At 40.5% G+C, this 17,949-nt stretch overlaps 1 protein-coding gene across 3 annotated transcripts in view; it reads right to left on the reverse strand.

Annotated features, from left to right (window-relative positions):
* Positions 1 to 17,949, reverse strand: part of LOC124804904 (BTB/POZ domain-containing protein 2-like) — a 90,082-nt gene that overhangs the window by 22,469 nt on the left and 49,664 nt on the right. For all 3 annotated transcript variants that reach the window (XM_047265281.1, XM_047265279.1, XM_047265280.1), the window contains exon 5: positions 14,238 to 14,395. In XM_047265281.1, the coding sequence (XP_047121237.1) occupies positions 14,238 to 14,395 (158 nt within the window). The remainder of the gene's footprint in view (positions 1 to 14,237; positions 14,396 to 17,949) is intronic.

The following is a 17,949-nucleotide window of genomic DNA, read 5'->3' on the forward strand; positions in this document are numbered from 1 at the left end:
CATATAACCAGGGACTCCTACGATACGACTTGGCAAACAAATGGTAATGAGATGGGGAGCTATTAATATCAATGGGGGCTACTCTGGGAAGAAGGTAGAGCTAACAGAGGCTGCAAGTACGATGGGGCTGGACGTTTTAGTTGTTAGTGACATTCGGGTAAGGGGTGAGAAAGAAGAGGAAGTGGGAGAATACAAGGTCTACCTGTCAGGAGTCAAAGCAGGAATAGCACAATGGGGTGTAGGGATTTACATCAGGAAAGAAATGGAACCCAGCGTAGTTGCAATAAGGTATGTAAACGAACGACTGATGTGGATGTATTTGACAGTGTCTAGCAAGAAAATTAGGATTGTGTCAGTATATTCGCATTGTGAAGGGACAGATCAAGATAAGATGGCTGCATGACCTCCAACAATTGTCTCCCACTCATGATTTCGCGTTGTCGGATCCTCCTGTCCAATTAATCCCATACAAGCTCGATTGGGTTACAATCAGGGGATTTGGGCCGCCATTCCATGTTTTTCAATATTTTATGAACCTCTAGAGACTTCACATAGTTCTGACACAAGCGAGACGTATGTTTCGGGTCGTTGTCTTGCTGCAAGACAAATCCTTTCCCAATCAGATGCAAACCAGATGTCTTAGCATGTCGCTGGAGAATGGCAGGATAATCTTTTTGGTTCATATTTCCATCTATTTTCCGACTTTATTCCCTACAAAGATCCCATACCATCCCAGAACCACCTCCATGCTTTATAGTTGGAATTACGCACTGAGGATTCAAGCGTTTATGGGGTAAACGGCGTACAAATTCATGGCGTTTACTTCCAAATATTTCGAACTTGGATTTATCAGTGAATAAGACTCTTTCCCGATCCTTCGCTGTCCAATGTTGGTGTGTCTTAGCACACTGTTGCATTTTCTTCTTGTTAACAGAACGCAACAGTGGTTTCCATGTTGCTACACAACCTCGGAGGCTGTTGTCTGCCAAGCATTGTCTCACTGTTGACTCACCGGTGTATCCCGCGTTGCGTTTAGTTCAGCAGCCAATTCACGGACAGTTTTTAATCTGTTACGTTTACTGGTCACTAACAAATACTTTTCCTGGCGTTCTGATATTTTCCTGGGTGCTCCTGAGCGAGGACGATCTGAGTTAGGAGCCTGTTTCTCGATGCCAGTGTATGGTTTTGACATCTCCGCTCATGGAAATCATCAGTTTCTTTGCTATTTGTAGGATATTATTGCCTTCTTGGTGCAAAGTGATTATCATTACCCATGATTCATAAGGAATCTGACACTTTGGGGCCATTTTCAATTACTTTCGCGCCGTGTTATACCTTTATGCAAAGGCAACTTCAAGTGAACAGAAATGTAAACAACGTACACTTGACAGTAAAAAAAGTGGGTCACTGCCGAATACAACCAACATAACGTAGCTGTGTTTCAGGTCCTCTAAACACCAAAACCCCGTGGGGTACAGTCGTTTGACTACACACAATAGGTACCGCAAGAGACTACTAGAGACCAAAGTTCAAATGGGTCTGAGCACTATGGGACTTAACTACTGAGGTCATCAGTCCCCTAGAACTTAGAACTACTTAAACCTAACTAACCTAAGGACATCACACACATCCATGCCCGAGGCAGGATTCGAACCTGCGACCGTAGCGGTCACGCGGTTCCAAACTGACGCGCTTAGAACCGCACGGCCACACCGGCCGGCAGAGACCAAAGGTCTTTATGGCAGTCAATCTAAACGTCAACTAATATCGTCATACAAAACATATTAGAAAACACGTTCTTAGCAATGAGACACCCCATAACACTCATAAACTAACCTTAATTACAACAAGTGACATTCCAAAAGTTCTGAGAAAACGGATTATTTTACATATGTCGTACAGTAATCCTTGGTCAAAATTAAATACTTGAGACAATATATGGAGTTACAAAGCTGTACAGCGATTGGAAAAAAGCTTTTCGCTCTCGAAAAGGTTTTCCATCCACGTGCTGAACGTCGCTCAACGGCGAGTGGTTCTGGAAACTGGATATTGGACGAACCAGTAAAAAAAACGCGATTAACAGTGTGGTGTCACCGCCAGACACCACACTTGCTAGGTGGTAGCTTTTAAATCGGCCGCGGTCCATTAGTATACGACGGACCCGCGTGTCGCCACTGTCAGTAATTGCAGACCGAGTGCCACCACACGGCAGGTCTAGAGAGACGTACTGGCACTCACCCCAGTTGTACAGCCGACGTTGCTAGGAAAGGTTCACTGAGAATTACGCTCTCATTTGCCGAGACGATAGTTAGCATAGCCTTCAGCTTAGTCAATTGCTACGACCTAGCAAGGCGCCATTTATCCTTTGCTATGTATCTACTGAAGCATGTACAGTAACAAGACCAATGTTCACCAATTGTGGATTAAAGTTCAGTATTCCAGCAGCTACGTACTTTTCTTTATAGCATTCATTACGTATCCTGTTTCAGACCTCACGCCAGCCTGCGTGAGTATAAGCGCGTGCCTTTCGGTTACCCGTCACTGTGGATTGGCTGTCTTGCCAGTCCACAACATTTTTGGCGACGACGATTTAACGGTCGTATTGCTCTAATTTACTTGTGTCATGGCTTCGCCACAATCTCCAGAGGTACTGTCCGAATTTTATCGCTTGCAGAATCAGCAGACGCAGGCGTTATTGGGTGCCCTTGGACAGCTCGTCCAGGGTCAACGTGCAATGCAGAACGATGCGGCAGCCGCCGCTCCACCGCTACTGCAGCCAACACAAGCAGTTGCACCACCTTTTCGACCGTATGATGCGGCGATGGAAACCTGGACGGAGTGGTCATGCCAATTTGGATTTCATCTCGCCGCCTACAGAATTCAAGGTAACGAGCGGCAGCCTCATTTATTGGCGTGTGTAGGGGTGCAAACGTACTGTGAGATAGTGAAATTATTTCCCCGACGCGACGTAGCAACTCTATCCTACGAAGAAATTTTGTCTGCTTTAGATGCCTATTTCAAGGAATCAGTTAATGTAGTTGCAAAACGGTATACGTTCTTTCGTACGAAACGTACTGCCAGTCAAACTAATCGGGAGTGGGTTGCAACTTTGCAAGGCCTTACAAGGGATTGTGCTTTTGAGTGTGAATGTGGACTCCCTTATTCAGATACTATGGTGCGTGCTGCAATTGCACAGAACGTTTCTGATGTTCGTATACGGGAGCAAATTTTGAAACTAGTCAATCCCTCCCTTCAACAAGTGATAGACATATTGGATAGGCAAGACACACTTGACTTTGCTCAGGAATCGTTTGAAACTTCGCCAGCTGTGTGTCATATTAACCGGCCCGCCGGGCGAGCGGCAGTGTGAGAATTGCCCGTCACGCCACGCTATTTGCTTTTTCTGTAATAAAAAAGGACATGTTCAGAGTGTTTGCCAGAAAAAGCTCAGATCGGACACAAAACACCATTCCCGGCCCTTTGCTTCGCGCCGGAATCGCACCAAGAATGCTCAGGCTCGTGAACCTTCGCCCATGGAAATTCATGTCGTTAATTCCACTCCGCCCAGTGCCGCTTTCTCTAACAGTGACTGTGTTCGTCCCACAAAATGTGTGCGTCGACATCGACGGAAATCACGTCAAGTTGCGAGTGATTCTGTACCAGTGTCTGTTCAAATTGCACGAAACAGTCGCTCTTGTCGTCAACAGGACAATAAACTTTTTGTGGACTTGGACATTCATGGCAACGTGATCCCATTCCAGCTCGATACCGGCGCTGCAGTTTCATTGCTCAATAAAGACACGTACAAACAACTGGGCACTCCTCCGTTGCGTGCCGCAAATGTTACGCTAACTACATATTCAGGTCACAAGATCCCTGTGTTAGGACAGTGCAGCCTTCTTGCAACATACAAGGGAAAAACAAAACTTGTGTCATTTTACGTCCTTCGATCTTCTTCTGCAGTGAACTTGTTTGGTTTCGATTTATTTCAGTTGTTTAACTTGTCTATAGTTAATCAGGTCCTATCAGTGAACCTGACTGTGCCTTCAGCCAATGTTTCTCATCTATGTGACGAATTTGCAGACATTTTTGCACCGGGCCTTGGTTGCGCTAAGAACTATGAAGCACATTTGGAACTGAAAGTCAACGCGCAACCGAAATTTTTCCGAGCGCGCAATGTTCCCCACGCATTGCGTGATGAGGTCGCAAGAACATTACACGATTTAGAATCACAAGGTGTAATTGAACGTGTGCAGGCTTCTCTCTGGGCCTCACCCTTAGTAATTTTGCCAAAACCTTCCGGAAAATTGAGACTTTGTGTGGACTTCAAGGCAACAGTGAATCCACAACTAGTGATTGCAACTTTTCCTTTACCCCGCCCGGAAGATCTTTTTGACAAACTGTGCCCGGGTAAATATTTTTCTAAGTTGGACCTAGCAGATGCGTACTTGCAAATACCGGTGGACGACGAATCCCAGCGCGTATTGGTGGTTAACACGCATCTTGGTTTGTATCGATTCAAAAGACTGCCATTCGGGTGCGCATCCGCCCCTGCATTGTTTCAGCAATATCTGCAAACTGTTTGTGCGTCGGTCCCTACTGCAGCAAACTATCTGGATGATATTGTGATCTCCGGAAAGACAGAAGAAGAACATTTAGCCAACCTCCGAACATTATTTCAGGTCTTGCGACAACATGGTCTTCGCTTACGGAAGGACAAATGTGTGTTTTTTGCTCGTGACTTACCATATTTGGGACATGTAATCAATGCCCAAGGCATACATCCGAGTCCAGAGCACCTCCGTGCCATACACGACTTGCCTTCTCCGCAGAATTTGAAGCAGCTACAGAGTGTTTTTATCTTGCCTATCATCTTGAGAGGCAGTATATGTGTACTGTAGAGCATGTTTGGCCAACATTGTATAATTTTATGTAAGATTGCATTTCATGGGCTTTTACTTAAATGGTCATTTTAGTGTATAAAGTTGCCACCCTTCCACCGTAAGACTTTTCTTAGAGGTTAAAATCAAGTTGCACCTACGGTGGCAAGTTAATCTTTTAAATTTAGTGTTTTGTACCATTTCCATCCCTTTACTTTAAGCTAATCTGGTATGTTGCAGATTTGCACCTGTGATAGTCTTTCAGAGGTGGTTCTGAGCGGTCGTGACTACGGCCGTGTCAAAAGGGGGCGGCAAGGTTCTCAGCCCGAAAGCTCATACACTCAAAAATTTGTTTCTTTCTGCCTCTGAATAAATTGTAACTTGATATGTAGAGGGTGAGGGTGCTTTTCTGCTTATAATTTTAAATATGTTTCTTAAAAAAAAAGAAAAAAGAGCTTGTAGGAATAAAATTCCCACTTATAAAAGCAATTTCATTTTGATTTCATCAGTTACTCCCTGGCAACTACTTACACGCCCACATAGTGTGATTAAATGCATTAATGTTCTTGGTGAATCGCCAGTAAATGAAGTAAATTCTTAAGAAAAGTTTTCAAAGTAAATTCACGGTTTAGGACCATTATTAGATGGCTCACAGAAAGGGGAATGAGCTCACGGCGACCGTTGCGCCAACTACTATTGACCTCTGTACACCAACAACCCCGTTTGTAGTGGTATCGGACAAATACGGCCTGGAAACTCATTGAGTGGAGCAGAATTGTCCTTAGTGATGAGTCCCGCTTCGTACTGAGCCCTGATGACCAAGGAACGCATGTCTGGAGACGCCCAGGGCAGCGGTGAGATGCCAACCCAAATGTCGCTCGCCATACGGCCTTACAACCAGGAGCGATGCTCTTGGGTGCCATTTGAGTTCATAGCAGAATCCCTTTGGTAGTCATCCGCGGCACCCCGGTTTGTTGCCCTTCGTGGCAACCCATCCTGGGCTTACATTTCAGCAATATAATGTCCGCACGCACACCGGGAGAGTTTCTACAGGTTGTCTTCGTGCTTGCCAAATCCTACCTTTGCCAGCGAGGACTCCGGATCTCTCCCCATCTCAGAAGTTTGGGATAATTAAGGGCATGGCTCTGCAAACAACTCGGGATTTTGAAGATTTAACACACCAGTTGGACATAATTTTGTGTGATATTCCTCAGGAGGTCACCCAACAAATCCATTAATTGGTGCCAATTTGAATAACTGCTTACGTGAGGGCCAGAGGTGGGCTAATGCATTAGTTACTGCTCAATTTGTACAACTCTTTCTCTTGAATATATTTTGATGAAAAACTATGTCTTACACTGTACGTGATGAAATCTAATAATACCAACAAAATTCTGGAGGTTGTTGAGGGATATTTTCGTGCAAGGAACACGCTATCATTGGTGGCTTGCTAGATAGCATTTTGCATATTTCCCTCCCCTTCCCTCCCACTTATCATTGTATCTGTGTTGCACTGAAATTATATGCACAACAGTGCAAATGTCGATGGTATGTGCTGCGTATCTTGTTTAGAAACAATGAGGAAATCAAAGAAAAACTGGGAATGAACTCTATATATGTAGCAGTCAGGGCGAACAGGCTTAGATGGTGGGGTCATGTTACACGCATGGGAGAAGCAAGGTTACCCAAGAGACTCATGGGTTCAGCAGTAGAGGGTAGGAGGAGTCGGGGCAGACCAAGGAGAAGGTACCTGGATTCGGTTAAGAATGATTTTGAAGTAATAGGTTTAACATCAGAAGAGGCACAAATGTTAGCACTGAATAGGGGATCATGGAGGAATTTTATAAGGGGGGCTATGTTCCAGACTAGATTAGATTAGATTAGATTTACTTTCATTCCAATTGATCCGTAGTGAGGAGGTCCTCCAGGATGTGGAACATGTCAGAAAAACAACAATACATGACAAATATTTAAACTAAAACAAATAAGCTAATGTACCATTCCACAGGTCCCAAGTGGAATGATCGTCATTTTTTAATGAACACTAAGAGTCATTTTACAAATACTATTGCACTGAATTTAAAATAAAAAAGTTTTATATTTATTTATAAGGTAAGAAACATGTAATACAACTACTGTAATACTTATTTACAATGAACACATTACTGCACTGAAATGGTGCAGAAGTTAGATTATACTTACACACACACACACACACACACACACACACACACACACACACACAAATTTTCAGTGAACACATTACTGCACTGAAATTGTGCAGAAGTTATGTTGTACTTATATACAAATCAGTTGGTTTTCCTCAGAAATTCATCAATGGAGTAGAAGGAGTTGGCCACCAATAAATCCTTTAGGCTTCTCTTAAACTGAATTTCATTGGTTGTTAAGCTTTTTATGGCTGCTGGCAAGTTATTGAAAATGTGTGTTCCTGAATAATGCACACCTTTTTGTACAAGACTAAGTGACTTTAAATCCTTGTGAAGATTATTCTTATTTCTAGTATTGATTCCATGAATTGAGCTGTTGGTTTGAAAAAGTGATATATTTTTAATGACAAATTTCATTAAGGAATAAATATATTGGGAAGCTGTAGTTAGGATCCCTAGTTCCCTAAACAGGCTTCTGCAGGATGTTCTTGAGTTCACACCACATATAATTCTTACTGCACGTTTTTGTGCCCGGAAAACTTTAGCTTGGCTTGATGAATTACCCCAGAAAATAATCCCATATGACATTATGGAATGAAAGTAAGCATAGTATGCCAGCTTTTTCATTTTTATATCCCCTATGTCTGACAAAATTCGCATTGCAAACAGAGATTTGTTAAGACGCTTCAGCAGTTCTGTGGTGTGCTCCTCCCAGTTGAATTTATTATCAAGCTGTAATCCCAAGAATTTAACACCGTCCACTTCTTCTATCTTCTTGTCATCATATGTTAGACATATACTCTTGGGACACCCCTTACAAGTTCTGAACTGCATGTAGTGTGTTTTTTCAAAGTTTAGTGACAAAGAATTGGCTAGGAACCAGTGATTAATGTCTACAAATATTTTATTGGCTGATCTTTCTAAGACTACACTTGATTTGCTATTTATTGCAATGTTTGTATCATCAGCAAACAAAACAAACTTGGCATCTGGTAATGTTACTGATGAAAGGTCATTGATATACACAAGAAAAAGTGAGGGCCCCAAAATGGAACCTTGTGGGACCCCACATGTAATTAGTTCCCAGTTGACTGAATGCTGAAAGGCATAATCAGTCTTAAATGATGATGATGATGATGATGATGATGATGACATATAATTTAGTATTCAGAGACCTATTTTTTCTTGAGTGCCAGATTTACAAATGTTTTGTACTCAATGTGTCTTGCAACTTTCAAATGGTTCACAAACAACTCTTATTTGTTTATAAAGACAAGGCTGCTTGCTTTTTATATTTTTTAATTTAATGGACTGGTATCTGGCACATGCTCATTATCAGCAGTCTTATAGAAGATACATAAAAATAATGTATGACAATATTATGAAAAGTTGCAGATAGACACAACAAAACGACTGTAAAACAAAGCTTATTCTGCCCTGGATTTTCCATTGTTTAAAAAAATAATACACGATACGTGCTATATAGGTGATAGGTTACAGAAGTTGGAATATGTTTATAAGCAGAAATGTTTCAGGAAGAAGAGGAAGAGGAAGAAGAAGATCATGAAGAATCAAAAACATAATAAACAATGCAATAACAAACTTCCAGGCAGATTAAAACCTTATGCCAGACCAAGATTTGAACTACGGTCCTTTACCTTTCATAGACAAATGCTCTACCGAAAGCATACTCTGCTGCAGAGTGAAAATCTCATTCTGGAAACATCCCTCATGCTGTGGCTAAGCCATGTTTGTGCAATAACCTTTCTTCCAAGTGTGCTGGCCTTTCAGTTTCAGCACGAGAGCTTCTGTGAAGTTTAGAAGGTAAGAGATGAGGTACTGATGGAAGTACAGCTGTGAGGATGGGTCGTAAGTTGCGCTTGGGTAGCTTAATCAGTAGTGCACTTGCCTGCGAAAGGCAAAGATTCTGAGTCCAAGTCTCGGTCTTCCAGGAAGTTTCATGTCAGTGCACACTCCACTGCAAAGTGGGAAGCTCATTCTAGAATACAGTAACAGTCCTCGGACCAGTGAAACTGAAACCATAAATGCTATTAATGAGAAAACAAAAAAGAACAATGCTTCTACAAGCAGACAAAGGAAATACTGTCATACTAATCAGAAAACAAGAATACATTAATAAAACATTAATACTTTTAGTAAGAACAAAATGAAATGTACTGGCAAGAGACACCAATAGACAGATTTCAGCACTCATTTAAAAAGCTTCGAACAAGACTGGCACCCTATTCAACAAAACTGTTTAGCAATGGTGTGTAACAATGATGGGTTCACTCCTAAATTATGAGCACAAATAAAAGAGAGACAAAAAAAAAAAAACATACTGACCAAGTCTCTCTCTCTCTCTCTCTCTCTCTCTCTCTCTCTCTCTCTCTCTCTCTCTCTCTCTCTCTCTCCTGTGATGGCTCCATGATATCTGCTTCAGTGTGCATGCACTAATATCATCTGAACCACTATGGGAATGAATAATTTATGAGTAGGGGGTTAATGGACAAGTGATGCCATTTTGCAGCATGCGGTAAGTTGGAAATTTGGGTCGGTCACAGGCCGTGTTCAGATGGCTGAAGTGGTTAAGTCATCTGCTCATGAGAAAGGGTTAACCTAGGTTTGAGTGCCAGTCTGGCACAAATTTTCAACTTTCATCAATGCATTTCCAAAATGCCCTGTGCAACTGGAAGTCACTGTTTCCCAACCACCATTTCCCATTCGTTTATTTCGTATACAAAATTATGTTTGTAACAAACAATAAACAATCAAAAGTTCAACAGACTTTATTCATCAAATTAAAGACATAAAATCACAGAAAATTCTAAATTATTTCCCCTAGACATTGCCAAACAATCCATGTCCCAGTCAATGAAACTATTCACAATACTGAAGAAAACTTTTGTGGCAGGGCCAAGCTAGATGAATTTGGTGGCAAGGCCAAGGTAGATGAATTTATCTCACTACTTAAACTTAGTTGATTTTATTTTTACCAACCAATGAATGCAACAGACAAGACAAAGGTCTTGCAATCGGAAAGTATCTTGCTGGCACTCTAGCAAATATATTCCTTGACAAAATTGAAAATGCTATCTTGAATGGGCACGCAGAAAGGCACAATAATATACAGTACTACTGAAGGTATGTTGATAACACTAGTCACAATAAGTGGAACTAAACAAGAAAGATACACATTCAGCTTGTAATTCAGTTACCTACACTCCAAATCACATTCTCAATAGAACACGAGGAGAGCAACAAAATAAATTTTCTAGACCTAGAAACACGTAAAGAAAATTCAGCACATACCTTCAACATTTTCAAAAAAGCTACAATTGCAGATACAGTTACAAACCACTTAGCTGTTTGTAGATGACAAGCTGTAAATCGTGTAGAAGATTTAAAGCTACCAGCACAAACAACCAACCATGTCAGGCATCTATATAAATGTATACATCCACTTGATTTCCAAATCTATTATGAAACTAGTACCTTTACACATATCACAAATAAACAATACAGAATGCTTCAACTCAGTGATATATGTCTCAATTCTATGCTGTATGCAAATGAATGTAAGAGATTTGTCAACAATTGCTCATTTCATCAATGTAAATATTTTGAACCAAATGTTTCCTTAGAGGTTAACATGTGACAACGTATAAAGCAAACTAATAAACTCACTGATGATAGTGCAAAAAGTGCTGAAACATATTTGGGTGAAAACAAAACTACAAAACTGTGTCTTTCATTAAGCAGAATTCCTCTCCATTTTTTCTTAGCTAGCACAGAAGTAAGAACTGCAGCAGTCATAAGATGATTATTTCTATGCCGAGCCAGGTCCTTTCTTCGCAGCTCTTCAACAAATTCCACAATATATCAATCAAATTTCAGAAAACTATGCTTAACCCTTTCGCTGCTGTGGATGTATATGCATATCCTGCTCTGGCATTCCCCAGGTGCTGTGGAAGTGTATATGCGTGCCGTTTGGGATTTCCTACAGTGCAACTGACTGTGATAAGCACCCTGAGCCACTGTCCACTCAATGCTGTGGATGACTTACATCCATATCTTGGTGAATAAAAAGATTCACATATTTGTCACACAACATATGTCCCTCTTTGCATGCTATCAGTTGCAAAAATATTCATTTCAATATCTCCAATGGTGAATGAAATATGACACATAATTCCTGACCTGCAGGGATGGTAATGGATTTCTTGTGCACGACTGTTCATTGGATATAAAAATCAACAACTGGGGAACAATATGAGATATTGTTCTGCTCTGAATTTTAAATAAAATTTAGATATCTTATCTACATGCAGCAATGTATGTGGTAAAAGCAACAAAGCAAAGTTTAAGGAATGTGTTTTTACCTCTGTAAACTCTTTAAAATAGCATGTAATGTTTTACTTAATTTGATGGAATACAGTAACTAAGAAGAATAACAAAAAGAAATTCAGTCCTTTACTGAGCAAAGTAATCAGAGTGTAAGATGTGCAAAAATCAATTTTTTCAGCAAACAGTTTTCTTAATATTAGGTGATAAGTATTTCATAAGAGCCGGGATGCCATCTCTCACCACATTTCATTATGGTGGCAAGCAAAACAGCCACAACAAAGCTGCACTCAGCATGGAATGCAGACAGCCTGTCTGTAGTAGCCAATGGGTTGATATAACATTCAACAAAGTATGTTTGGCCTAAAAGTAATACCCAGTTATGTAATCACAACTGTAAACAACATGCCATCTGCAGCACAACAGACAAGACATAAAGCTGAAATCATATGGATAAAGCAAGAAGTCCGGTCTCTGTATTCCGAAGAACAAGCATTTAACACTGAACTATACATACTGCTTACTGGAGCTAGCAACTCATATAAAGTATACACCAGTTTTGATGAATTAATGCACAGGTTTAGAACATACACAGATACTGTAATAGAAAGAAAACAAATAATCCCGCAAAAGAAACACCAAAATTATAATTCACACAATTGCTCATCAATCACAACATCAATATAACAAACACACTTTTCACAAAAGAGTGATTAATCTAACAGATAAATTTCTCTGAACACGAAAGCAGTCTGACTGAAAAGGATCCCAAACATAACAAACACAATGGTCCCACAGAACAACACAGAATCTCATAACAGAAACTGAACACATCATACAGCAACAGTGACTGAACGCACCTGAATTAAATGCAAATGTAACAAAAGAACTAGTCGCTGAGGAAATAAAACACAAAGAGAACATAATCACCGTAACAGAAAATGCAATGACAAAAAATGTATAGAAAAAAAATTAATACAGGAAAACGCCATTACCACAAAATCTGTCAAGGGTAATTAAATTTTATTTTAAAAGAAAAGGAATACACTGACAAAACATTAGAATTCATCCAAAGCAACATCACAGAATTAACAAGTGACCCAACAAAGCAACACCAAATAAATTTACCAAAAACTTTGAAAAACAGAAACAATTTTCAAAGACACAGAGATTAAAAGAATGATACAGAAACATCCCAAGGCTCCCACTCTAAAATCATTGCCTAAAATTCATGAACCAGATATACCACTATGCCCAATAATAAACTCTCCCAATGCACCAATATACTACTTAGCCAAACAGACACGTTGCTACAAACAATATGCAAACACACTGAAAACAGATGCCTAAAGAACTCAAATGACTTAACAGAAAAAAATAAGAAATGAAAAAATACCAAACACAGCAACATTAATTTCATTTGACATAATTACCATGTACACACACATTCCAACAGGAGAAACCATCAACATCATAGAAATCTGCAACTACAAGGAAACATACCTGCAACAAACATACAAGAAATATCAGCCATACTGAAGCTCATCATAGAGCAAAACTACTTCACATTCAGCAAGAAGTTTTACTCTCAAGAAGGACTACCTATGGGATGCCTAATCAGTGGCCTCTTAGCTGACATTTCCATCAATCACATATAAAATCAAATCTTCGACAAAATAGTTAAACCAAAGCAATACAAAATAAAATATTGGTACAGATATGCAGATGATATAATTTGTCTAACAGATGAATCACAGTTTCGTATTAAAGAAGTTCATGAGGACATAACACTATCCAACCATAAATACAGTTAACTATTAAAACACAAACAGATGAAAAACTAAATTTCTTGGATCTCACCATATATGAGAGAAACCCCAAACATGACTTCATGATTTCTAGGAATCACAAGCACCAACATTCGTAAGTCATAAGTTATGGATAATGACCAATCCAATCAGCCCATAACTCATAAGGAGGCCAGTTTCAGATAGTTACTACACAGACTGAACATAACACCTACGAATAAACATGACTACACACAGAAGAACTGAACACTACAAAATGAATTTCACAGAAGAATAGGTATGATGCAAATACAGTAAAAATAAACAATAAAATACAAAAGCAGGCAACATTTAACCAGGAAACACACACACACACACACACACACACACACACACACACACACACACACACAATAAATCAGCACACAGTAATTTTTACTCACATGAAAGAATATCCAAGTGGTAATCTAAATGAACAAACAGATCTAAAAACTAAACATTTTATCAAAAATTTACAAATATCTTCATCCTATAATGAAGCAATCTTTTAAACAAAACTAAACAGACTTTACACAATTTATTTTTACACTACCTATATTTTTATATATTTGTTAGCAATGGGCAAAACACAGATCATATACATAACCAAAACAAAGATAAAGTACACAAGAATTGTTACCTTCAACAACAAAATATGTCACTGATATAAAGTACAATGAGGCTCATTTAAGCTCACATGATAATGTGGTAGAAACTGTATAATATTCATATACGATCAGCAAAAACTAATACGAAGAATTAAAAGCAAAATATATGTAAGTACTACAGCATCTAACATAACATTATAAACAGACTCCAATTCTCATAGCATATATCCTACAACATGTATTACATACTATTTTTAGGTATCTTTTACTGGTCTGATAAGTGTATGCTGGATACCGGTCCAAAATATTATATAATAATATACAAAAAAGTCATTATAAACTATATGTAGGCCTTCTCAATTTAACAAAGTTTATCATTAATAATGCAACCTTAATTAATCTTTGACTCACCTGATGCGGTCACTTGTGCCACTGTAGCCCCAACGACTCTCAACCACCTGGAAACGATTGACTACCTGCTCCTTGCCTGTCATGCAGCAGCGAGGTGCTTCAAGGAATCCAACTGCTGGTTTTGGGTTAAGCGTAAAATAAAGGAATAGTGATACCACCTGAGAAAAACAGTGATCAAAATCACACACGTCACAGAAAACTATGTTAATATGGTCTATTAATCTAATCATACTTTTCATCTTCAATAAATGTTGAATACACTGTTTCCTGGAATTACAAACACTGAAGATGTACACATGAGATTCAAATGCATGAAAGTAAATAGTACAAGCTGTACCATATCATTTGCAACCTGTTACCATCATTATATCAAAGAACAAGCAAATGAGAGTGTTTAGGTTTTGCCTTGAGAATTGGAAGCCAAAATATCAATAATGCCAAATAGTATAAGGGGTGATCAGAAAGTTTCCATTTGAAGTCTTTACAGTATAGGATCATTATGCCAAGCAGGAAAATCACCATGAGCACTGAGGCAATAATCCTACCAATGTCCCAGGTTGAAGATACCCATTTGCTGTAACGCTGTATCCTTCTGGATGAAGAAGTCCGTAACTGCCTGCTGCACATCCTTGTCTAACAGGAATTGTTGAGCCTTCAAGGCCTTTTGTAATGGCCCGAAGGCACGATAATCACATGGGGAGAGATCAGGAATTTAGGGCAAGTGCTCGAGGGTCTCCTAGTTGAGTTAGTGTAACTTCTGCATTATGAAATTTGTGGTATGGGGACATGCGTTATCATGAAGCACAAGCACCACTTGTCAAAGTTTTCCCAGATATTTCATCCTAATTGTACACAATGATTATACCAGCTTTACATATCCCTGTTCCCTAGTAAGGAGAAACAGATTCCCTGAAATCAATATGCAATGGGTACTGGTAATCAAAGAACAGGTGAGTGTCACCTTTCCAGCAGGTGGCTGTCTTTTGGGAGGGTGGGAAGGGGGGGGGGGGGGGCGATGGATGACACAACTGCATCTTCAAAGCTTATGACTCCAGTTCTCAAGTGGTGGCACCAGCTTTCACTGCTGCAACAATTCGCTCACTCAGGAAATGTGTTGCCTTCAACACAGCTGCAGCTACTGAACAACTTAAGTTTTCCAGATATTCTATTTGATGGGTGGTTTTAAGTAACTGGCTTTTCAGGCTTGCCCTGTCTTGCTGTGAGCTAGTGTAACAAACCTACAAATCTATTTTCTGTGCTTGAGTTTAAAAACATTTACGGTACTTAAGTTTCCAAACGTTTAAATTCCATCGTTAATTCACTGATTGCACACTTCTTTTAACTCTTTGGAAGATTACCAAACTTAAATTCACCTTCTTTATTGGAGGACTGATTCTTGTTCTTGGTTGTTGTGTAATTTAATTTAGGAATCTTTACGTAATTCCATTGTTATACTTGTGTGGGCTTTATTTAAGGGCCTTACAGCCATTTAAAATTTTGGGTTACTTTAACTTGTTGTCTACCAAGTTTTAAAAGTAGCCTCTGCAGGGGTAAGGGTGGCTTCAGCCTGCTTATTGTGATAAAGAGTAGTTATTTCTATTATTGTTTCTCCCTTTTAAATTTGCCTGTGTAAGTGAAGCTTGTCATTTAAATTGATATTTGTCTTGTTTTAAAAGACTGCTTATGAAAGAGAAACTTTCTGTTCATTATTATATATCAGGTTCAAGAGAAGGCTGTGGTTTGAATTCTTATTCTGAGCGTTGGCATATTTTGAAACTAATTTGTAATTTCTTAAGGAAAAATGATGTGCTCAACCTGGGTTTGCCCTTCCACGTCTCCTATCCTTTGTCCCTCTTATGTTTGGACATTTCAGTAACCATTACAATTCCACTGGAGGAGGGTAGTACAAGATGTGGGTGGATGTCAAATGGGCCAAAATCGATCATTGTGCTGAGTCACTGTCCATCACCGGTAAGGATGGAGTGACCTCCTTGAGTGTAAGATCGGACCCTGATTGAGATGGAGGGGACAATATCCTCTGGAACGTCAAAGGGGGGCAGGGGGGGAGGGGGGATTTCATCTGTGCCTTACGCATCTTCTTCTTCTCCTCCTTTGAGGGGCTAGAAGAATTAACTTGCAGCAATATCCGGACCTGAAACAGAACGAGTGGCCTTGAGACCCACAAAGAAAGACTCCCATTCTGACTTGGAACAGGTTGGTTGGTTGAATTAAAAGGGGGAGGGGGGCGGGGGGAAGGGACCAAACTATGAGGTCATCAGTCCCTTGTTCCAAATAAAACAATGTCTCAAGTGTGAGAAAAAAACAAACAAGGCTGACAACACAAAATGGAATGAAAGGAAAACTCACAAGAACGATGAAGGGCAACAAACATGTAAATGGACAAAAGGGGGACAAGAAAACCACACAAACGCAAGAAATGGGATGAAGAGAGTAAAACAACAAAGCAGATGCCCATGGCTGTCCATAAGAATAAAAAGGAGAAGCCAGCCACTCTGCAACACATTGATAACTCCACCCTAAAAGCACTAGGTTGGAAGACACACAGGGACAAAGGACATGCGCTAAAACTTAGATCAAATGATAAAACCCACCCTCACGAATAAAACGTAAAACTAAATCAACCAATGAGGCATTGTCAGATAAAATTAGTGGAAATGAGCCCAGTAACCCAAGATTCCGTTGCTGGGCAGTCAACATGGGACAGTGCACGAGAAGACGGGCCACTGTCAACCGGGCGTCGCACCGACACTGAGGCGGGCCTTCATGGCGCAGGAGGTAACCGTGGGTCGCTCAAGCGTGGCTAATGCGGAGCCAGCAGAGGACAACTGATTCCCTGCAAGAGGCCCGCATGGAAGACTTCCACACATTCGTAGTCTCCTTAATGATGCGCAGTTTGTTGTGCATACTGTTATGCCATTCCATCTCCCAAAACCGAAAAACCCTACGGTGTAAGTCGGAACGCAGGTCAGGTTCAGACATGCCCATCTCCAGAAGCAGTTTCCGCGTAGCCTGTTTGGCCAGCCTGTCAGCGAGTTTGTTGCCTGAGATTCCAACGTGACCTGGGGTCCAAACAAACACCACTGAACAACTGGACCGTTCCACGGCATTGATGGACTCCTGGATGGTCGTTACCAAAGGATGACAAGGGTAGCACTGGTCGATAGCTAAAGGAGTCAGTGCACAGGAGAAATGGCTCACCTGGGCATGAGCGGATGTGCTCAAGAGCACGAAATATGCCCGCCAGCACTGCAGTGAAAACACTGCAGCCATCGGGCAAGGAGTGCTATTCTACATGTCCTCCATGAACATAAGCAAAGCCAACGTGACCACCGGCCATCAAGCCATCAGTGTAAACCACTTCATGGCCCCGGTACATGTCGAGAATCGAGATGAAGTGACAGTGGAGAGTCGTGGGGTTAACTGAGTCCTTAGGACCATGTGAATGGTCCAGGTGAAGCCGCGGCCTAGGTATACACTATGGAGGTGTACGTGAATGGACCTCAAGTATAGGGTGTAAAGGGAAGGACTCCAGTCTAGACAGTAGGGATCGCACGCAAACTGCAATCATTAGCCCTGAGCTGGGCCTCCGATGCGGGAGATGGGCTGCCATGGGTGGGAAAAGGAGATGGTAATTCGGATGCACAGGAGAGTTATGAATGTGTGCAACATAACTGGCAAGCAGTTGTGCACG

The sequence above is a fragment of the Schistocerca piceifrons genome, chromosome 7 (assembly GCF_021461385.2).
Source record: "Schistocerca piceifrons isolate TAMUIC-IGC-003096 chromosome 7, iqSchPice1.1, whole genome shotgun sequence".
Taxonomy (NCBI): Eukaryota; Metazoa; Arthropoda; class Insecta; order Orthoptera; family Acrididae; genus Schistocerca; species Schistocerca piceifrons.